The 18727-nt window shown below is 31.3% G+C and overlaps 1 protein-coding gene across 1 annotated transcript in view; it reads left to right on the forward strand.

Moving 5' to 3' along the window:
* TECRL (trans-2,3-enoyl-CoA reductase like) overlaps positions 1-3708 on the forward strand; it is a 94852-nt gene extending 91144 nt beyond the window's left edge. Inside the window, exons 10-12 of the mRNA XM_024768971.1 lie at positions 1535-1620; positions 2170-2215; positions 3095-3708. Of these exons, the coding sequence (XP_024624739.1) occupies positions 1535-1620; positions 2170-2215; positions 3095-3222 (260 nt within the window). The 3' untranslated portion in view covers positions 3223-3708. The remainder of the gene's footprint in view (positions 1-1534; positions 1621-2169; positions 2216-3094) is intronic.
* The last annotated feature ends 15019 nt before the right edge of the window (positions 3709-18727 follow it).

Raw genomic sequence — 18727 nt, forward strand, 5'->3', positions numbered from 1 at the left:
ATGCAAACTACAAAGTATGTATATTCCAATTATTCATTCAGTGTCTGGGGAAATAACCCCTATGAAGCAGTGGACTAACTGTGTTTAGCAGTCCTTAAAATGTAGGGATAGTCTACTCTCACTAGTATACAGTTCCCCAGACAGAAGACCGTAGATAGTTTAGTGAAGTTATTTTAATGAATGATTGTGAGAATCCTTATATGTATACAGTTATTTCCATGTTGCAGTCTTTCTCCCTGGGGTCCCCTTCCATCAATGAGTTTAACTAGTTTAAGTCCAAAAACTGGGAAAGAAAACGGTTTTTCTGTGTCACAAGACACATTGGTTATTTAATCTGCAAACCACATCTGGAAGAAATGTGTGTTTGTGGATCCTGATCATTCCACTACCTCCAGGAATTGAACAGTCATAAACTGGCTTTAACCCAAATTACCTTGTGTGCACATTCTGCACCTGAAAACCACTTACTATAACGTGGTAGTTTCCTCAATTATCTTTCTTTTGATGAATATATGGATGCTACACAAAGATGTTTACATAAATGTTACCAAGAGAATCTGTACTATTAAATGGCGTACATATTTATCCTTATCTTGAAATGAGCAATGCATGAAATCTGCACATTGCCTAATATATTTTTCACTGTGATAGTTCAACAATAGTTACAATTTTGAAAACAACATACTGACATTTCATTATGACTTTAGAATTACAACTAAAAGAGATTATTTGATGTGTTATCTGATTAAATCGTGCTATGGAGAATAAACAGTAATTTTATAATTCATATTTACTTTTACAAAATGTCATAGCTCAAAGTTCAACTTGAAATCATTATAAATTTGTTATCCAAAATATTTCTCAAAAAATTTGAAAAGCAAAAAGTAGCTAACAAAAATCAAGTGACAATATGCTAAGTATAATGAGTTGTAAATAACAATCCTGATTACTGAGCAGAAATAATTTATATGGTATTTCTGAATATTAACTATACTGATATTCACTGTAATCCTCTTATGAGTGCTTTTCATACTTTTCTGATATACATGACATAATTATGAACTTCCCTTTGGATTTTCAGTAATTTAATAGAAAGAGGTTTGAGGTATTTAATATTCTCAACCAAAAATATATTCTTTGACACTAAAAGGAGAATAGGAAGAGGCATGCAATTGTGAAAACACATTTATGAATCTCAGTATGCAATACTGCTGCTCTACTTTGATAAAGTAACATCTATATATTGTTTGATTTTAAAACTTAAACAATCGATTATTATGGTGGTATTCTGTAATTTTACAGCAACATAGCTGTAGACATGGTCAGAAAATGATAGTGATTCTATTTCAGTCAAAAGGTTATAACATTTGAAACTGGGTCTCTTCTGAGTAATTTGTGAAATAGGTTTCTATAAATATATGATGACATTTCATGTGGTATATAGTTGTTCTAGGGAATTTAGAATTATACAATAAATATGTGATCAAATTTGCAATATGTAACATCATTGACATTTTACTCTACTTTTTAAAAGGAAATAATGCCTGTTTTCCAAGTCCAAATTATAACCCCTTTACGTGGATGTTTTTCCTGGTTTCATGTCCTAACTACACCTATGAGGTATGCTAGCTATGTATGCAAGTAACTGAACTTTATTTGATAATATACTAAATACATGTGTTTATGTACTTACATGTATTATAGATTAATATATATATATGATAATATGTGTATATGTTTTGTCTGTAGATATAGGTATAGCCAGAGATATAGATGATTATATAGATTTCAATTTAAGTTATAGGCATAGGAAACTGGAATAGTTCAACCACAATTTTCCCTGAAGAATACAGAATATATGTGCATATATTTATCTAGATTTAAAGAAAATTTTATAATCATCATATAAAATGTCTTGAGAAGCTTCAGGATTTTATTTTTTATCAAAAATTTTGGAATAATGTCTCATTTTCTTATGAATATGATACTGTTTTATGGGATTGTTTAATAACTTATTATATTTAACAACAAAATTATTGTCTTTAGGAAAGTTATTTCTACTTAGAATTTTCCTACTGTTTAGTTTTTAAATTACCTATTTAATTTCACAAGTGAACAAATTTCTAGACTGACTATCAATATTTGTTAATTTATGTTTTAATCTAACAGATTGGATCATGGATTAGTTTCACAGTCATGACACAAACATTGCCAGGTGAGATCTGTGTTTACTGACATTTAATTGAAGTAGATACACCTTTAGGAGAAGTGATTTCTGAGAACAGATTGTATGGTACTAAAATTAGGCATGTTTGTAAAGGGATTTTTTTGCCTTTATTTTTAGTTTGGATTTTTTTAGCAGTATTAAAATATATTGGAACATTATTTACTATGCATCTCTATATAATTGTGGCTTAATCCAAGCTAGAAAATGTAGTCCAAATATATTTATTAAGCAACAAGCTTTTGTTAAAAAGGAGTGGTAATAATAATACACTTCATTTTAAACCCTCTCTTGTGCATGTGCCCAGACTTGCATGTACTGTGTCTTCAAGTGTTCATATGCATCTGTGAAGGGAAAGCTGGGAGCATGAATGTGTAATCTTGAACGCTGGTCATTTTAACACACAAGGAAGTTAAATTGTAATGAACTGCATGTATTAAAGGGATATGTGTCATATCCTTTTCATCAATTCTTTGTTCCACTGTACAAAAATGTGGATTAAAATTAATGCTGCTTGTCGTATGTGTGTATGTGTGTGTAGAAGTATTTTATACACATATGAAAAACTATTATTGAAAAATTCAAGGAGATTTTTTAATTCCTTATTTGGGAGTATTTTGTGGCAGTGGGATGTAAAAAACATAGATTTATTTTGATCTCTATATACTTTTTATGTTTATTCAGCTATGCAATAAATATTGATTGAATGTATATGATGCTAGGCAATATACATGAGTAAAGAAAATTGATAGAGAACTATGCAACATGAGAAATATTTTAAGAAGTATATATGATTTTTTTTCTAATATAGCTTGCTATATCCATAATAAAAATAAGAAATAAAGAACAATTATTTCTTTTTTCTTCTAGTTGGGATTTTTACACTTCTGATGAGTATCCAGATGTCTTTGTGGGCACAAAAGAAACATAAGATTTATCTGAAGAAATTCAGTTCTTATATGCATAGGAAATCAGCAATGATTCCATTTGTACTGTAAGAAAAAATAAGTGATCTTATCTCATATACAGGAAGCAGTATATAAACTCACTAAATCAAACTTGATAAAGGATAGTTGCCTATTATCCTCCAGAAATTCACAAACAACAGTATTTTTGCTTGAGTAAAAATACGAAATGGTAGAATCTAGCTGAATTTAGAGTAATAAACTTGAGGTAAATGAAAAGTAGAAATTATCGATATAACTAATGGTAAATAGCATCCAGTATGTTTGCAAGGGACTGATCCTTGAATGAGATGTTCTTACTGCATTAAATATTTCATAACTATTTGCTTAAGACCATTTAGAATATCTGAATTTTAAAAAGTAAATATTTAAAAAAGTTGTAATATTTAAATCACTTGAATTTTACATATTATTTTGATAGTAATTTTTTTCTTTATTGTTCAATATGTTATTGAGAAATATCAAATGTCTTATGTCAGTAGTTCAATTTCCTATATTAAAAGTTAAATATTTTTAATTAGCCATGCATCTTATTCATAACATATACATTGTATATCATTCTGAAATTATATCAAAATATTTTCTAGACATTACTTATTAAATCATTTGAATATACTATATTGAAATATATATTTATACATACATAATATTTATATATGCATATATATAGAAATATATATATATATTTCAAATGGATTATATGTGATGATGAAGAGAGAGTGCATTGGAACTTTGAGATTTAGAGTGGAAAGATTTTTTGCTTTATTTTCATATTTTTAAATTCTTATGTATTCTCAAAGCCAGTGTGGTATGTGTATGAGTGTGTATGTAAATATGCATATATATTTTGACAAGGAGAGGGATGATATTACAAAAATTAAATACATATTAGGTAAATATTTTTTAAAATCTTAGTTTATTCATATTTAAATTGGGATTCTTTACATTGGTTAATTTCTAGAGCCTTTCCAATTATTATATATAAATGTATCTAGATAAACAGATGGATAGATAGAAGATAGATGGATATACATATATCAATATATTCTCATTAAAGCATTTAGATATATACATATATGACAAAATATCCTTGGTAAAGGTAGGACTATATGCATTCTGTGGGTGTTTACTGTTAATATACGTGACCAACTTTCAAGATATAAAAGAAGCACCCATTTAAAAGCTTTATCATTCCCAAATGTACAGTATTAATATATCTCACGGGAAGACAACAACAAAGTTTAATTCACTAATATTCATTCAGCAAAATAGCATGGAATCATAATTATTTGTCGATGTAATAGGCTATCCCAAATATGTTTCATTATACTATATTCCCAAAAAATGTGACTACTCTCATCTTATAAATAAGATGCAATTACATTATCAAATTCTAAAGTTCTTTTGTGTGTATTTTCAACAATTGTGATTTTTATGTCAATGTAAAGGTTATGATGATATTAGCAACTCATAAATTCCCTGCTTTCAATAGAGAAAGACAAATAGGTCTTATTTCTAATTTAAATGAGGTATGTATATGCATGATATCATCATCAAAGTAATATGGGACTGGTCAAAAGAAGTCTTGTAGTATGGGAAAGGAACAAGTTAAATGCTATGATCGGCCATATCAACTGGGAAACAGTACTAAAATACTGCCATTTAACATTCAAATTTTCATACTCTATTTATTGATAGATTTGTTAAAGGAACTAAATGTCAACTGTAGACAAACAGTAGATGAGAGTAGAAAAGGGAATAAATAATGCAGCCCTTGTTTTTTAGATAGTTTACTTAGTTAAAAGACAACATAATTCTTAAAGATAAAATGAATTGTTAGTAGCATTAATTGAAATTAATTAAAACATGTATGAAGACAATATTAAAGTTAGTCTTTGTTCTTTTATTCCTTGGGCTACATGGGATATAAAGGAATGGATATTACCTCAACCTGTATATGCCTGTTAAAAATTATCTGCCCTGGTTGTATTAAATGTCCTGGTTCACATGATCAGTCTTCTCTCAGGCCATTTCTCCATGACAATATATTAGAATGCATTTGCTCTCCATTTCTATCACTTTTGCAGAACATACCATTAATAATCAAAAGAAACAAAACCCTCAAAAGTTAAAAAACTGAAAATATACCATTACTGGTTGGTATATAAAAATATACTATGAATATTTCTTCTGGAAAATGCATAGATACATGAATTAATGTCCAATGATATCTTCATAGATTGAGTTACCCATTCATTTACTTTGTGTTTAGTAACTCTCTTCTACATATTTATACATGAATCAGTTTAAGGGGTCTTCAGGAGTAAACTACTCAAAGTAGACGGGACCAAGTAGGGAGTGAGTTTTTCACATAAATCTGCCCCTCAACCAAGTAGAACTTACTATATCTTTACTAATAAAGGTCCCATTCCAAACAAATGCTGGAAATAATCTTAAGCAGGAGTGGAAAAATAAAATCACAGGACACAGATATTAGCTTCTGCCTCCAAATCAGTTAATGTAACAATTGGGATGCCTGGCAAGCTACAGTTTTGCATCTTCAATTTAAATTAAATATTAATTTAAATATTAGGATGGTAGCTAATAATGTATTTAAATTTTTTGAAAATAAGTATTCAAGATTTAATAAATTAACATTAGAATTTTCTGACAGATATTAGATTTGTGATTACATATAGTATTACAAAGAAGCATCATAGTTAAATTAATTTAGGCATTGATAGTTAATTTTTAAATAATTGTCTAGAATGATTTTTTTTCTATCCAAAAATGAAAACTGAAAACAGTGCTTTTAAAATACCACATCTTCATCTTTTATACATTTCTTATAAAAAGTGCTAGAGAGGGAGAGAAATCAAAAGAAAAACAAAAGTACAAAAGTTGAATCAGCTGCTATACCACCCCTTATTATCACAGCCTCTTGCCTCATTTCCCCACCCCTTCATCATTTCTCCCTAAAGCTACTACTTTAAAGGTGTTTTTGGTTTTTTTGCATGTGTGTTTTTTTTTTTTAATTTCTGGCTAAGTTTAAATAAAAATAGACTCAACACATTTTGTCTTTTACAAGAGTTTTGTGGAAAATTATTCTCTAACTCATACGCAGACACAGACACAGAAATTTTAAGCAGTATCATTTCTTAAAAGAGACAATACAAATATGGTAGCATTAAATTTTTTTTAAATAAATGAAATATATTCTTAATTTTTAAATGTGCATGTTCAATTTTATTTCTCTATGAAAAGATATTATGCCTAATACTGAGGGGTAATCAAATCATAAAATTCAACATTATAGCTGAATATCTTGTATATTGACCTCTAATCATCTTCCAGTAATTAAACATATTTTCAAGATATTTTAAGCTCAATTTTGAGTAACTATCATTCAATGCATGTTAAATTTTAGCAGTTGCTGTACTTCATTTATAACATTTGTGCTCATAAAATAAAATGACCTGTGAATCAATAATGAGGGTTACTTATATTTTTATTTTAATAAAAAAGAAAACTGTTGTAGTTGCTCCTGAATATTAGAGGTGATTACAGCAAATGTTAATTTATAAGTACAATTAAAGGCATTTATGCAGCTTTTGCATAATGATAATAATTAAAAACCATTTTAAAGGCTGCTTAAAAGTTAATTTTCACCCAGGTGCATATTGAAGCCTATAATTAGCTTTCCCTCAGAGGAGGTTTGATCATGGAAATGTACAAAAGCATTTTTAGAGGCAGAAGTTCCCTGCTAAAATGGGATTTTGGCTTTTAGCTGTAGTTCTATAATGGTGCTTAAAATATGTAAGAAAAATATGCTCAGAAATATTTTTTAAAATGAATATAATCATAACAGATTTGTTTTCTTGAGAATATAGAAGACGTATTTTCATATTATTTGACTGAGTAATATGAGGGGCAGGATGAGTCAGATGGTGAGATTGTGAATTTTCTCTCTAATTGGGTGACCTTTCAACTGACACTTTTAGGGTATTTAGCCAGATGAATGATTACTGGAAGAATGTTTTAGACAAATAAAACTGATTTATATAAGGCACTGGGACAGGAAAACCTTGGTGTGCTTGAGGACCAGCAAGTCACCCAGTGTAGTTGGAACATACTGAGTAAGAGAAAGAGTCATTTATCTTGGATTTGGAGAGGTATTGAAAGGACATGTCATGCATGGCTCTTAGACCAGTCTAGATCTATGTTGCTTTGATATATTATTTTAGAATATTCAATTTTTGTCATAGAATACAAGAAAACGAGGAGTTGGAGGAGACACATATGAAATAGCATCAAGATAATTTCCAAGAGGATAGTAGAGAATTTATATTTTATTCTAACTGAAAGAAAAATTTTATTCAGGGCAAATAAAGATTATAATGTAATCTGATATGCTTTTTAAAATGTATTATTCCATCTCATCTGGACAAATTGTTATGGTTAAAGAGATGACATAGGAATGCATTTATAAGAATCCAGTAATATCCAAGGGGAGAAACATTTAGTTGTCATGAATGCTTTGGGTTTTGCTTTTGTTATAAAGAGAAGAAAATTTATGGGATCCTCACCACCATCTATGGGACATTCTAGTTTACAGGGAAGGATTGGAGTGAGGGCAAGATGGGCCTAGATTTCAAGTATTATTTAAGAAGCCCCTTTATTGCCCTGAGTAAGCAGACCAAAAACCACTTCAGTGTCAATGACCCCTCCTTCAAAGGGTTAGTAAGAGCTTCCCATGCCCATTCACATACATACATTTGCCAAAAATGCCCCAGAACAACATTCCTAGTTAGAATATGTAGGATTTTATCAAAGCCTATGAGCCTGCACAAATGCATCTTTCTGAAAAGACTGAAAGAACACAAAACCTGATTTTTCCAGATACACAAACTGGTCTTAAGGAAGATACCACTCCATACAATTCTGATGAGTCCCCCACACAAAAAATTTTATATGTACTGACCAGTCTGAACAGTGTAACCATCAAGATAAATTGTCCTGATCTTATTAGCCATATGAGACTGCTACATAAAAAGCTGGACACACTGAGTACAGAAAGTGCTACAGCAGGTTCAGAGGTAGAATAAATTCATCAACCTTCATTAAATTTTAAATTCTAATTTTAGATCCAAAGAAATCTCCAATAATTTTCCCACCAAAATCAATCAGACTTATTACACCCTAAAATTATGATACACAGTTGACCTTTGAAAAAGGTAGAGGTTACTCTGCATATAACTTATGGTCAGCTCTCCTTATCTGCAGTTCTTTCATATCCCTGGATTCAACCAAGTACAGACTGTGTAGTACTCTAGTATTTACTATTGAAAATATCCCTGTATAAGTGGACCCCATGCAGCCCAAACCCATGTTGTTCAAGGGTCAACTGTATATTCAAATTTAGCACTGTGCATCAAACACTATTTTAGTATCAAGAATTTTATCTAGAAACAATTGAGACAGGCATGATAATGTATATATGTATGCATGATAATGTTCAGGCAGACATCAGGTGTGGACTGAATGGATAAAGGATCCAACAAATCAATTTATGTTAGAGCTAAATAATGGAGTTATTTGTAGCCTTTAAAATACATATTCTAGGAATTTTAATTGGCATAATTAAATCCTCATATGAAAGATTAAATAAAATAGAATGTAAAAATAGGTAAACAATTATCCTGTAGGTATTTTACAAAACTAAAATAATAAAAAAATAAACCTACCAAAGAAGACAAAAGAAATTTATTTACATGTTAAATCATAATATAAAAGTAAGAATACCACAAATGATATCAAAATATTCACAATGATTTTAGGCTAGGAGGATTAAAAAAACTTTTTTCCTGTCTGTTTTATGCTTTCCAGATAGTTTTCCATGAACAAGTATAATTGATTATAAATTTTTAAACAACTTTATTAAACACAACAGATTCCTTAAGAACTGGTTCCTGCATTTTTTTTCTAGTGTAATCTCCACACATATTTTCTCATACTCCCTACGTTTAAATAATAACTGATCAACATAAAATGTATTGAATTTTTCAAGTGATTTTATATGGCCAAATTTCTGTATATGTTCTTCATTTTATAATATGAACTCTCTTAAAGATCTTTTTTATTTTACTTTATATTAAAATTCACCTTTGTACATAAAATATATAGCAAAAAGTATACATTATTCTAAGTATAATTTCTCAAACTGCATATAGTCAGATTATTTCAGAAACAGAATGTTCCAGCATCCCAGAAGCCGCCCTTCTTGCTACCTTGTAGTTACTAACCTCCCCAAAAGTAAAACTAGTATGACTTCTAATATAGATTAATTTTATAATTGCTGTAATTTATTCTTGTTTTTTTTTCTTTTTTACTCAAAACATGCAAGATTAATATTGTTCATGTAGTTTTGCACACAGTTTTCTAATTTTGTGACATCCTCATCCCTTTCAATATCTTCATCAGAACCCTATGACATTAGTACCCTGATCCCAGCCTTTAGAACTGGCAAAAATATTTTTCCCCCTAAGGTACTCAGTCTATTATGGTATTTTGTTATAGCAGCCCAAAGTAAATAAGACACTGAAATTCTTATTTCCCAGTGATAACAGGTAAAAACAGAGTTTCTTTTAGTTTTGAGGCTCCATTTCTTTGACGGTAAGTCATAATCACCTGCAGTCTAGATTAGATGCAAAAACAAACAAACAAAAAACAATGTGGAGTATTGTTTATATTAAGTAGAGAACTGTAACAACCTCTTTCTTCTTGGCATCTTTTTTCCAGCTCCAACATCTATATTCTTATTTCCCTAATTATTTATTCAATACACACCTATATTTACTACTGTTTCCATCATCTAGTTAGCATATCTTTATTTAATAGAATTACTCAGAGTTTTCCAGTTTCACAAGAATAATTATTGTTTCCTCTTGGGGCTTTGCCATCTCCATCATCTCAAAACACAGAGTTGTACCCACCCACTTGCGTAAATCGTCTTCTCATTCTTCCATTTCCCACAAAAATCTAACATAATCACAACTTTCTTTATTCGTAATTTATTTTTCAAACAGGTAGAAAAATCATATATGCATAATTTATATATAATAAAGTAATCCTTTGTGAAATATATACCTCTATAATTAATATATATTTCACAAAGAAAAAACACATCTATATATTAACATGTATTACGATAAAATGAAAACAACGTGATAAGCTAACGTTTATTGACAATTGGGAACTACATATTTTCATTTAATGTGCTCCAAATCTTCACAGTATTACTGAAGACATTGAATTTTGAGAGGGTATACATCAGTGGCTTACCAACAGGGTGTTTTTCTCCCACAGGAAATATTTTACAATATTTGGGACATTTTTGATTGCCATGACTGGGAGGTTACTACTGGCACATAGAGAGTAGAAGCCAGAGGTCCTGCTAAGCATTCTACAATACACAAGGTACACCTCCTCCAACACCCCCAACATATGTACAATAAAGTATTACTCAGTTAAAAATGGTAATAGTATTGACATTGAGAATCTCAGATATATAGGATAGGTAACTTGTCCACAATTATACTGTCTGTAATTAGTAAAGCTAAAATCAACTTTTTCTTAGACTCTATGTACAAAAGATCAGAGCAGAAATAAATTAAATAGAGACAAAGAAAACAATAGCAAAGATCAATGAAACTAAAAGCTGATTCTTTGAAAAGACAAAATTGATAAACCTTTAACCAGATTCATCAAGAAAAAAACGGAGAGGACTCAAATTAATAAAATTAGAAATGAAAAAGGAGTAGTTACAATGACATTACAGAAATACAAAGGATCATACGAGACTACTACCAACAACTCTATGCCAATAAAATGGACAACCACAAAGAAATGGACAAATTCTTAGAAAGGTATAATCTCCAAAGACTGAACCAGAAAGAAATAGAAAATATGAGCAGACCAATCATAAGTACTGAAGTTGAAACTGTGATTAAAACACTCCCAAGAAACAAAAGTCCAGGACCAGATGGCTTCACAGGCAAATTCTATTAAACCTTTAGAGAAGAGCTAACACCTATCCTTCTGAAACTGTTCCAAAAAATTGCAGAGGAAGGAAAACTCCCAAACTCATTCCATGAGGCCACCATCACCCTGGTACCAAAGCTAGACAAAGATACCACAAAAAGAAAATTACAGGCCAATATCACTGATGAATAAAACTGCAAAATTCCTCATCAAGGTACTAGCAATCCAAAAACTGCAAAATTCCTCATCAAGGTACTAGCAATCCAAATCCAACAGTACATTAAGAGGATCATACACCATGACCAAGTGGGATTTAACCCAGGGATGCAAGGATTTTTCAATATCTGAGAATCAATCAGTGTGATACACCAGATCAACAAATTGAAGACTAAAAACCACATGATCATCTCAATAGCTACAGAAAAAAACTTTTGACAAAATTCAACACCCATTTATGATAAAAACTCTCCAGAAAGTGGGCATAGAGGGACTTACCTCAACATAATAAAGGCCATATACAACAAACCTGCAGCTAACATACTCAACGGTAAAAAGCATTTCCACTAAGATCAGGAAAAAGACAAGGACATCCACTCTTGTCACTTATATTCAACATAGTTTTGGAAGTCCTAGCTATGGCAATCAGAGAAGAAAAAGAAATAAAAGGAATCCAAATGGGAAAAGAAGAAGTTAAACTGTCACTGTTTGGGGATGACATGATACTACACATTGAAAATCCTAAAGAAGCTACCAGAAAACTACTAGAGCTCATCAATGAATTTGGTAAAGTTGCAGGTTGAAAAATTAATACATAGAAATCGGTTGCATTTCTATACACTAACAACGAAAGATCAGAAACAGAAATTCAAGACAATATATTAGTTCAAAATGTATCTCAAAACTTATTTCCTAAAAGTATGTCATAAATTGTTCTTCTCCTTATATTCTTTTGTGTTTATTAACTTTCATACTCTGTGGCATTTTTGAAACTACTCCTAGTTGATATACATTTTTTCAACAAAATGGATAGAGTGAGTTACATCAAATGGTAATCTGGACATATCTCTCTTATTTAAAGCCATTAAGTGGTTCTCCATTAATACTAAAATTAAGACCAAGCTGGTTGCTTTGTGGGTTTTTTGTTTCTTTCTTTTACTTTTTCCTGTTTTACTGAGCTATAATTGGCATGTAACATTGTGTAAGGTTAAGATATACAACATGGTGATTGGATACAACCATACTCTGTGGCATTTTTGAAACTACTAGTTGATATACATTTTTTCAACAAAATGGATAGAGTGAGTTACATCAAATGGTAATCTGGACATATCTCTCTTATTTAAAGCCATTAAGTGGTTCTCCATTAATACTAAAATTAAGACCAAGCTTGTTGCTTTGTGGGTTTTTTGTTTCTTTCTTTTACTTTTTCCTGTTTTACTGAGCTATAATTGGCATGTAACATTGTGTAAGGTTAAGATATACAACATGGTGATTGGATACACATATATATTGCAAAATGATTACCACAGAAAGGTTAGTTAATACATATATCACCTCACATAAGCTTTTTTAAATTGGTTTTCTGTTTATTTTTTGTGGTGAGGACATTTAAGATCAACTCTCTTAGCAATTTTTAAGTATAGAAGCAAGCTGGTTACATTGGTACACAGGTCTCTCCATAATCAGGCCGTAACTATCTCAATTCCTACTCAGCCAGAACAATCATTTATAGTTCCTCAATCATAATATTCTATTTTCAATATGTCTGCTTTCATTCATGCATTGTCCCTGCTTGTAATACACTTGATCTCATCCCAAGTTTTTCTAATACCCAAGATCCAGCTCAAGGTTTATGGTCTCTAGAAATTCTTTTCCAAATCTTTTCTTCTCCAGTAAGTTTTATATTTTCCTTCTCTCTTCCCCTAATATCATGTGCATATCTATTTATTTGCTTTGTATTTAAAGTCATGGAGCTAAAGATAGGCAGACAAGGCTTCAGATTGTGTCCTCATATATATTAAATATGTGATATTTTATAAGGCGGATTTTTAAGTCTCAGTTAAAATGAGGACAAATAACAAACTAAATAACTTTGGCAAAGACATTGTAAATATAGTCCAAATAAGAACTAATAGAGAACATTAAGTCAGTTATATAAACAATTTTCTGGAATCAAAATAGGATACTTTTTCTCATTCAATATCTGTCTAAATGTAGATAATCTGCCTCTGTATAACTTAGTTTCTTCCACAAGACACAGATACGCTAATTTACTCAAATAAATTTATCTTATAACTATCTTGTAGGCCTTATCAGCGTATGGTTTTGATATAAAGCTACTGTAAAATATTATATACTATAGGAATTATGATTTGAAAATTTAAATATAAATTCTAATTCACACCAAATTAGTGTTTAAATTAGTATTACATACTAAAAATATATTTAGCATTTACTAAAGTTAGTCTTTAAATACTATAAAGATGATAATTTGGAAATTATAAACTAGTAAACTGGTCCTAACTGTTCTGAAATTAATTACAGGTTATATGAGAAAAAGAATGTAATTGTTATAGATTTTAAAATAGTCTTCTATTACTACTTAATAGTCATGAAAAACCGTGTCACAAATTGTGTTTAGAATTCAAGGGGGAAAAGATATCTGTATCCACAAATTTTTCATTTGGAAAATCTCTCCAAACTACTTAATTCATAAGCATCAGCAATAGGCACATCACGTGCATTTGGTGACTTTCTCTGTTGGTATCACTGTGCAGTTTTACTTTGACTTTTCACTTCATGAGCAAAAAGTTATTTTACATACCTATAACCTATGCTATTCTCAGAGTACTTTCCAGTTTTTATAAATTATCCTGCTAAGCTAATTCTTAACCCAGTACCTGAAGTCATCCCACAACAGCAGCAGATCTTGATTACAATCTACCTTCTCATTTCTGCACACTCCAAGCCCTTGTAGCAACTGGAACATTTCCACATTATTCACCAGTGTATCCTCTGTTGGTCCAGAATATCTGTTTATTGATTCATTTGTGCACCTTCAGCATTTGAATACATATAATCTCCCTAAATAAACTAACCTCATTGCTACCCAACAAAGTTTCATCAAGAGAAAAAATGAAAGCAAATGACTCTTTTAGCTATTTTGCTATTTAACATATTTTATTTTAAATAGCTGTTTCTCCAACTGATTCTCCACACATGTGATTAATTGGAGGAGAATAGGTACATATATACTTTTAAACGTTAAGGCCCTGATTATTATTACTTATCACTATTTATTAAGCACTTACAACTTAATTAACATGTGGATTTAAGTTAAATTTAAATGTAAGTGAAAATAACCTCCTGCCTTCGGGTAGTACTAGCTTCTGAGCCAACCGAACAGTATTGGGCCAAATTTTAATATTCAAAATGTCCCTTGGGGCTTCCCTGGTGGCGCAATGGTTGAGAGTCCGCCTGCCAATGCAGGGGACACGGGTTCGTGCCCCAGTCCGGGAGGATCCCACGTGCCGTGGAGCAGCTGGGCGCGTGGGCCATGGCCGCTGGGCCTGCGCGTCCAGAGCCTGTGCTCCACAACGGGAGAGGCCACAGCAGTGAGAGGCCCGCGTACGCAAAAAAAAAAAAATGTCCCTTGAAGGTGTTTGTCTAATCTGGCTTTTAACAGACTTCATCTCCATTACAGTTAACTCTGTGTGTATGTGTATGTGTGTGTGTGTGTGTGTGTGTGTGTGTGTGTGAGACAGAGAGAGAGAGCATGTGTGTGGGTGTGTGTGTGTATATGCACACACATGTGTGTTTATCCAGAAAGGGGAAAAATTTTATTTCATAAAGCTATGAAATCATCTTTAAAGATGAACTGAATTGACAGCTTCTCTATAAAACTTTCCATAACCTGACCCTTTCTTTTTCTCTTCTCTTCTGGCAGGTTCAGGTTGTTGTTTCTTTTGGGCACCCAAATATGCTTACTATACTCTGTTATACTCAAATATACTCTATTAGAGCAGGTTATCTATCATATCATATTACATGTACTTATTATCTTCCTGCATTAGAAGATAGTATACTCTCTGCTTTTCTTAAAGTCAAGATTCAAGCTTTAATCATCCGTGCATCTGCAGTGATGAGTAATTATTCAAGAATACCACAGAGGTTTCAATCTAGAGATGACACACTTATAAAAGCTCAATTTTAGGCTTCTTTCTTTCCCTTTCTTTTTCTCTCTCAGTTGGAAATGTTGAATCTAGAGTTCTTAATGTGAAATCAGTTTTTGTTCTACGATAGTATGATTCAGATGACATCTTTTCTGGCAACTGCTACATGGGGAAAAGCTCAGTTTTAAAAGACTGACAATTGGACTATCATTCAGTAAGTATTTAGAGAAAATGGTCACTTTTGTCTACTTGAACTCAGTTCATGTAAGAACACCACGTCTGTACACGTGCAACAGGCTACTGGGAACTGCAAAGCAAAGCAAGCAGCTTTATGTTCTAAGGACTATAAAACATATAGCGTGTGAGAAAAAAATTGTTTTAATTTTCTCATTCGTAGAGTAGGTATAGTGAATGATCACACTGCTTCTACACTATTATTTATGAATAGTGCATTATAAAACATGATGATGAGATATTTACCCCTGAGAAGCACTGGGAATGTTATTTTTCAGAAATATTTTGAAAATGTAATTACAATTTTATTTCTCTTGTTGACATATACAATCTACAGACAATAACACATGCTATAATTTTATAGCATCAAAATAAATGAAAGTAGACAAAGGAGAACAGTCATTTAGGATTTTTTTTATAGATTAAATAAACTAATGGGCTGGGGATATACTAGACAGATTACTAAAATTTGCCAAAATACTATTAAATGTTTGTGGTATTGAATAGAAAGTCTAGGCAGATTAAATAAAAATTAAACTTCAATTAAACATTTACCTTCAGAAATCAGTGATGTGAAATAATAAGGTTAAATAAATCTATGGATAGATGTTTCTAGTCTACCAGAGATTAAAATAACATATTTCATTTTGGGAGCTTTATTTGAATTGTGTATTTTTCTGAGTCTTTTTAAGTCTTCCATTTCATGGAAGTGTAGCTGATTATTTTTTTTCCTCCCAAAGGATGATGGTGTAAATGTAAAGGTAGATTTCACACATGTCTTTATTGGCAAAATATGTTCATTAGAAACTATATAGTCTCAGATTGATTAGTTCTCTTTTTAGTCCACTGAATAACATGGTTTCTCTGAAGTACAGAAGACTATTTTAAAAATCAAGAGAACATTTTTAAGAGACAAATGGAAATGTCTTTGGTCATATGAATTATGAAATATATTTGAAAAGGCAGTACCATTTCACATAAATTTAACTCAAAAATATGGTGAAAAACCTGAATATAAACATCCAAAAAGTTCAATGAACTCCATGCAGGATGACCTCAAAGAGGCTCAAACCAAGACATGTTATAATCAAATTGTGGAAAGACAAAGACAAAGAGAGAATCTTGAAAGCAACAAGAGAGAAGTGATTCGTCACGTACAAAGGATCCTCAGTAGTTTTCTTACCAGAAACACTGAAAGCCAGAAGACAGTGGGTGATATAGTTAAGCGCTGCAAGAAAAAACTTCCAAGCAAGAATCTCATATCTGGTAAAAATATCCTTCAAAAATGAAGGAGAAATTAAGACATTCCCAGATAAACAAAGCTGAGGAAGTTTGTTATCGCTAGGCTTATTCTGAAACAAGTTCTAAAGGGATTCCTGCAGGTTGTAAAAAAAGGATACCAGAGAGTAACTAGAAAGCCATATGAAGAAATAAAAATTTCAGTAAAGGAAAATACATGGGGGATTATAAAAGCTAGTGTTGTTGTAACAATGGTTTATGGCTCCATTTTTTGTTTTCTACATGATATGAGACTAATACCTCGCAAAGTTATTGGTCTAAAAGCTAGTATTATTGTAACTTTGGTTTGTAACTCCTTGTTTTGTTTTCTAAATAATTTAAGAGACTAATGCATTAAAAATTATTACTTTATGATTTTGGACACACAATGTGCAAAGATGTAATTTTGTGACATCAATAAGTGAAAAGAGTAGGGACAGAGCTGTAAATGAGCAGAGTTTTTGTGTGTTATTGAAATTAAGCTGGTATAAATTCAAATTAGAGTGCTATAATGTTAGGATGATAAATGTAATCCCCATGGTAACCAAAAATATAGTTATAAAATATATACAAAAGGAAATTAGAAGGGAATTAAAATGTTTCACTAGAAAAAATCAGCTGAACATAAAAGAGACAGTAATGCAGGAAATGAGGGACAAAAAAGTTAGAAGGCATATAGAAAACAAATAGCGAAATGACAAAATTAAGCCCTTCCTTATCAGTAAGTAATTTAAATATACATTGATTAAACTTTCCAACAAAAGAATGATATTGGTAGGATGGATTAAAAAAAATTACATGAGCCAACTATATGCTATCTACAAGAGTCTCACTTTAGACCCAAAGACATAAATAGGTAGAAAGGGAAATGCTGGAAAAAGATATTCATTGCTGGCATGGCTATACTAACATAAGACAAAATATACTTTAAATCAAAAATTTTACTAGAGACAAAAAAGACATCATCTATTAATAAAAGTTTCAATATATTGAGAAGACATAGAAATTATAAACACCTATGTCCCTAATAATAAACCATCAAATTATATGAAGCAAAAAGTTACAGAATTAAAGGGAGATATTGACATTTCTACAATAATTAAGATTTCAATATCACATTTTAAATAATGAGTAGAGCAACCAGCAAGCAAATAGAGTACTTGAACAACGCAACCAACTAGATCTAACAGATATATACGGGATACTCTACATGTTGAGCAGGAAGTTCCAAACTACCAATCACAAGTGAGGATTCCCATGGTGTGGAAGATGGCAAAAGTCATAATGCCAACCTCCAGAAGTAGGTGCTTGCAGACATAGGTCCACGGCATATTTTACAGGTTTGGAATCTCCGAGAAAGACTCAATTCACAAGTCACTGGTGGAGCAATGTTTTACTTACAGAAAGGAAAGGAAATAAAACAATTCAGTGTTTGTAGTGTGTGCAGGTCTCCCACTAGCCAGCAGGCCCTCCCCATAGCTGATTCAGGGTGATGGACAGCATGTACCCCTCTTGTGATGCAGGTGAAGATACCATTCCCTTCCTGAAGGGACAGATATATTGGTGGTGAGACTGGCCAAAAGCCATATAATGCACACTCTTAAGCAATACAAAGAAGTTCACTGTGTACCTAGAAAATGGGAAAGGTTTCCCCTAAGATGGAAGAAGAATCTGTTGCCAAGCAGCAAATAAGCACTCAGCTTTCATATAGTGGAATGTTCCAAATTTGGTGGGTTTTTTGTTTGTTTTGTTTTGTTTTACATATAGGTAGGGATTACAATATGTACAACTAACCTTTACAATCTATTTAGAGT

Source organism: Neophocaena asiaeorientalis, unplaced genomic scaffold, assembly GCF_003031525.2.
Source record: "Neophocaena asiaeorientalis asiaeorientalis breed wild unplaced genomic scaffold, Neophocaena_asiaeorientalis_V1.1 scaffold48, whole genome shotgun sequence".
NCBI lineage: Eukaryota > Metazoa > Chordata > Mammalia > Artiodactyla > Phocoenidae > Neophocaena > Neophocaena asiaeorientalis.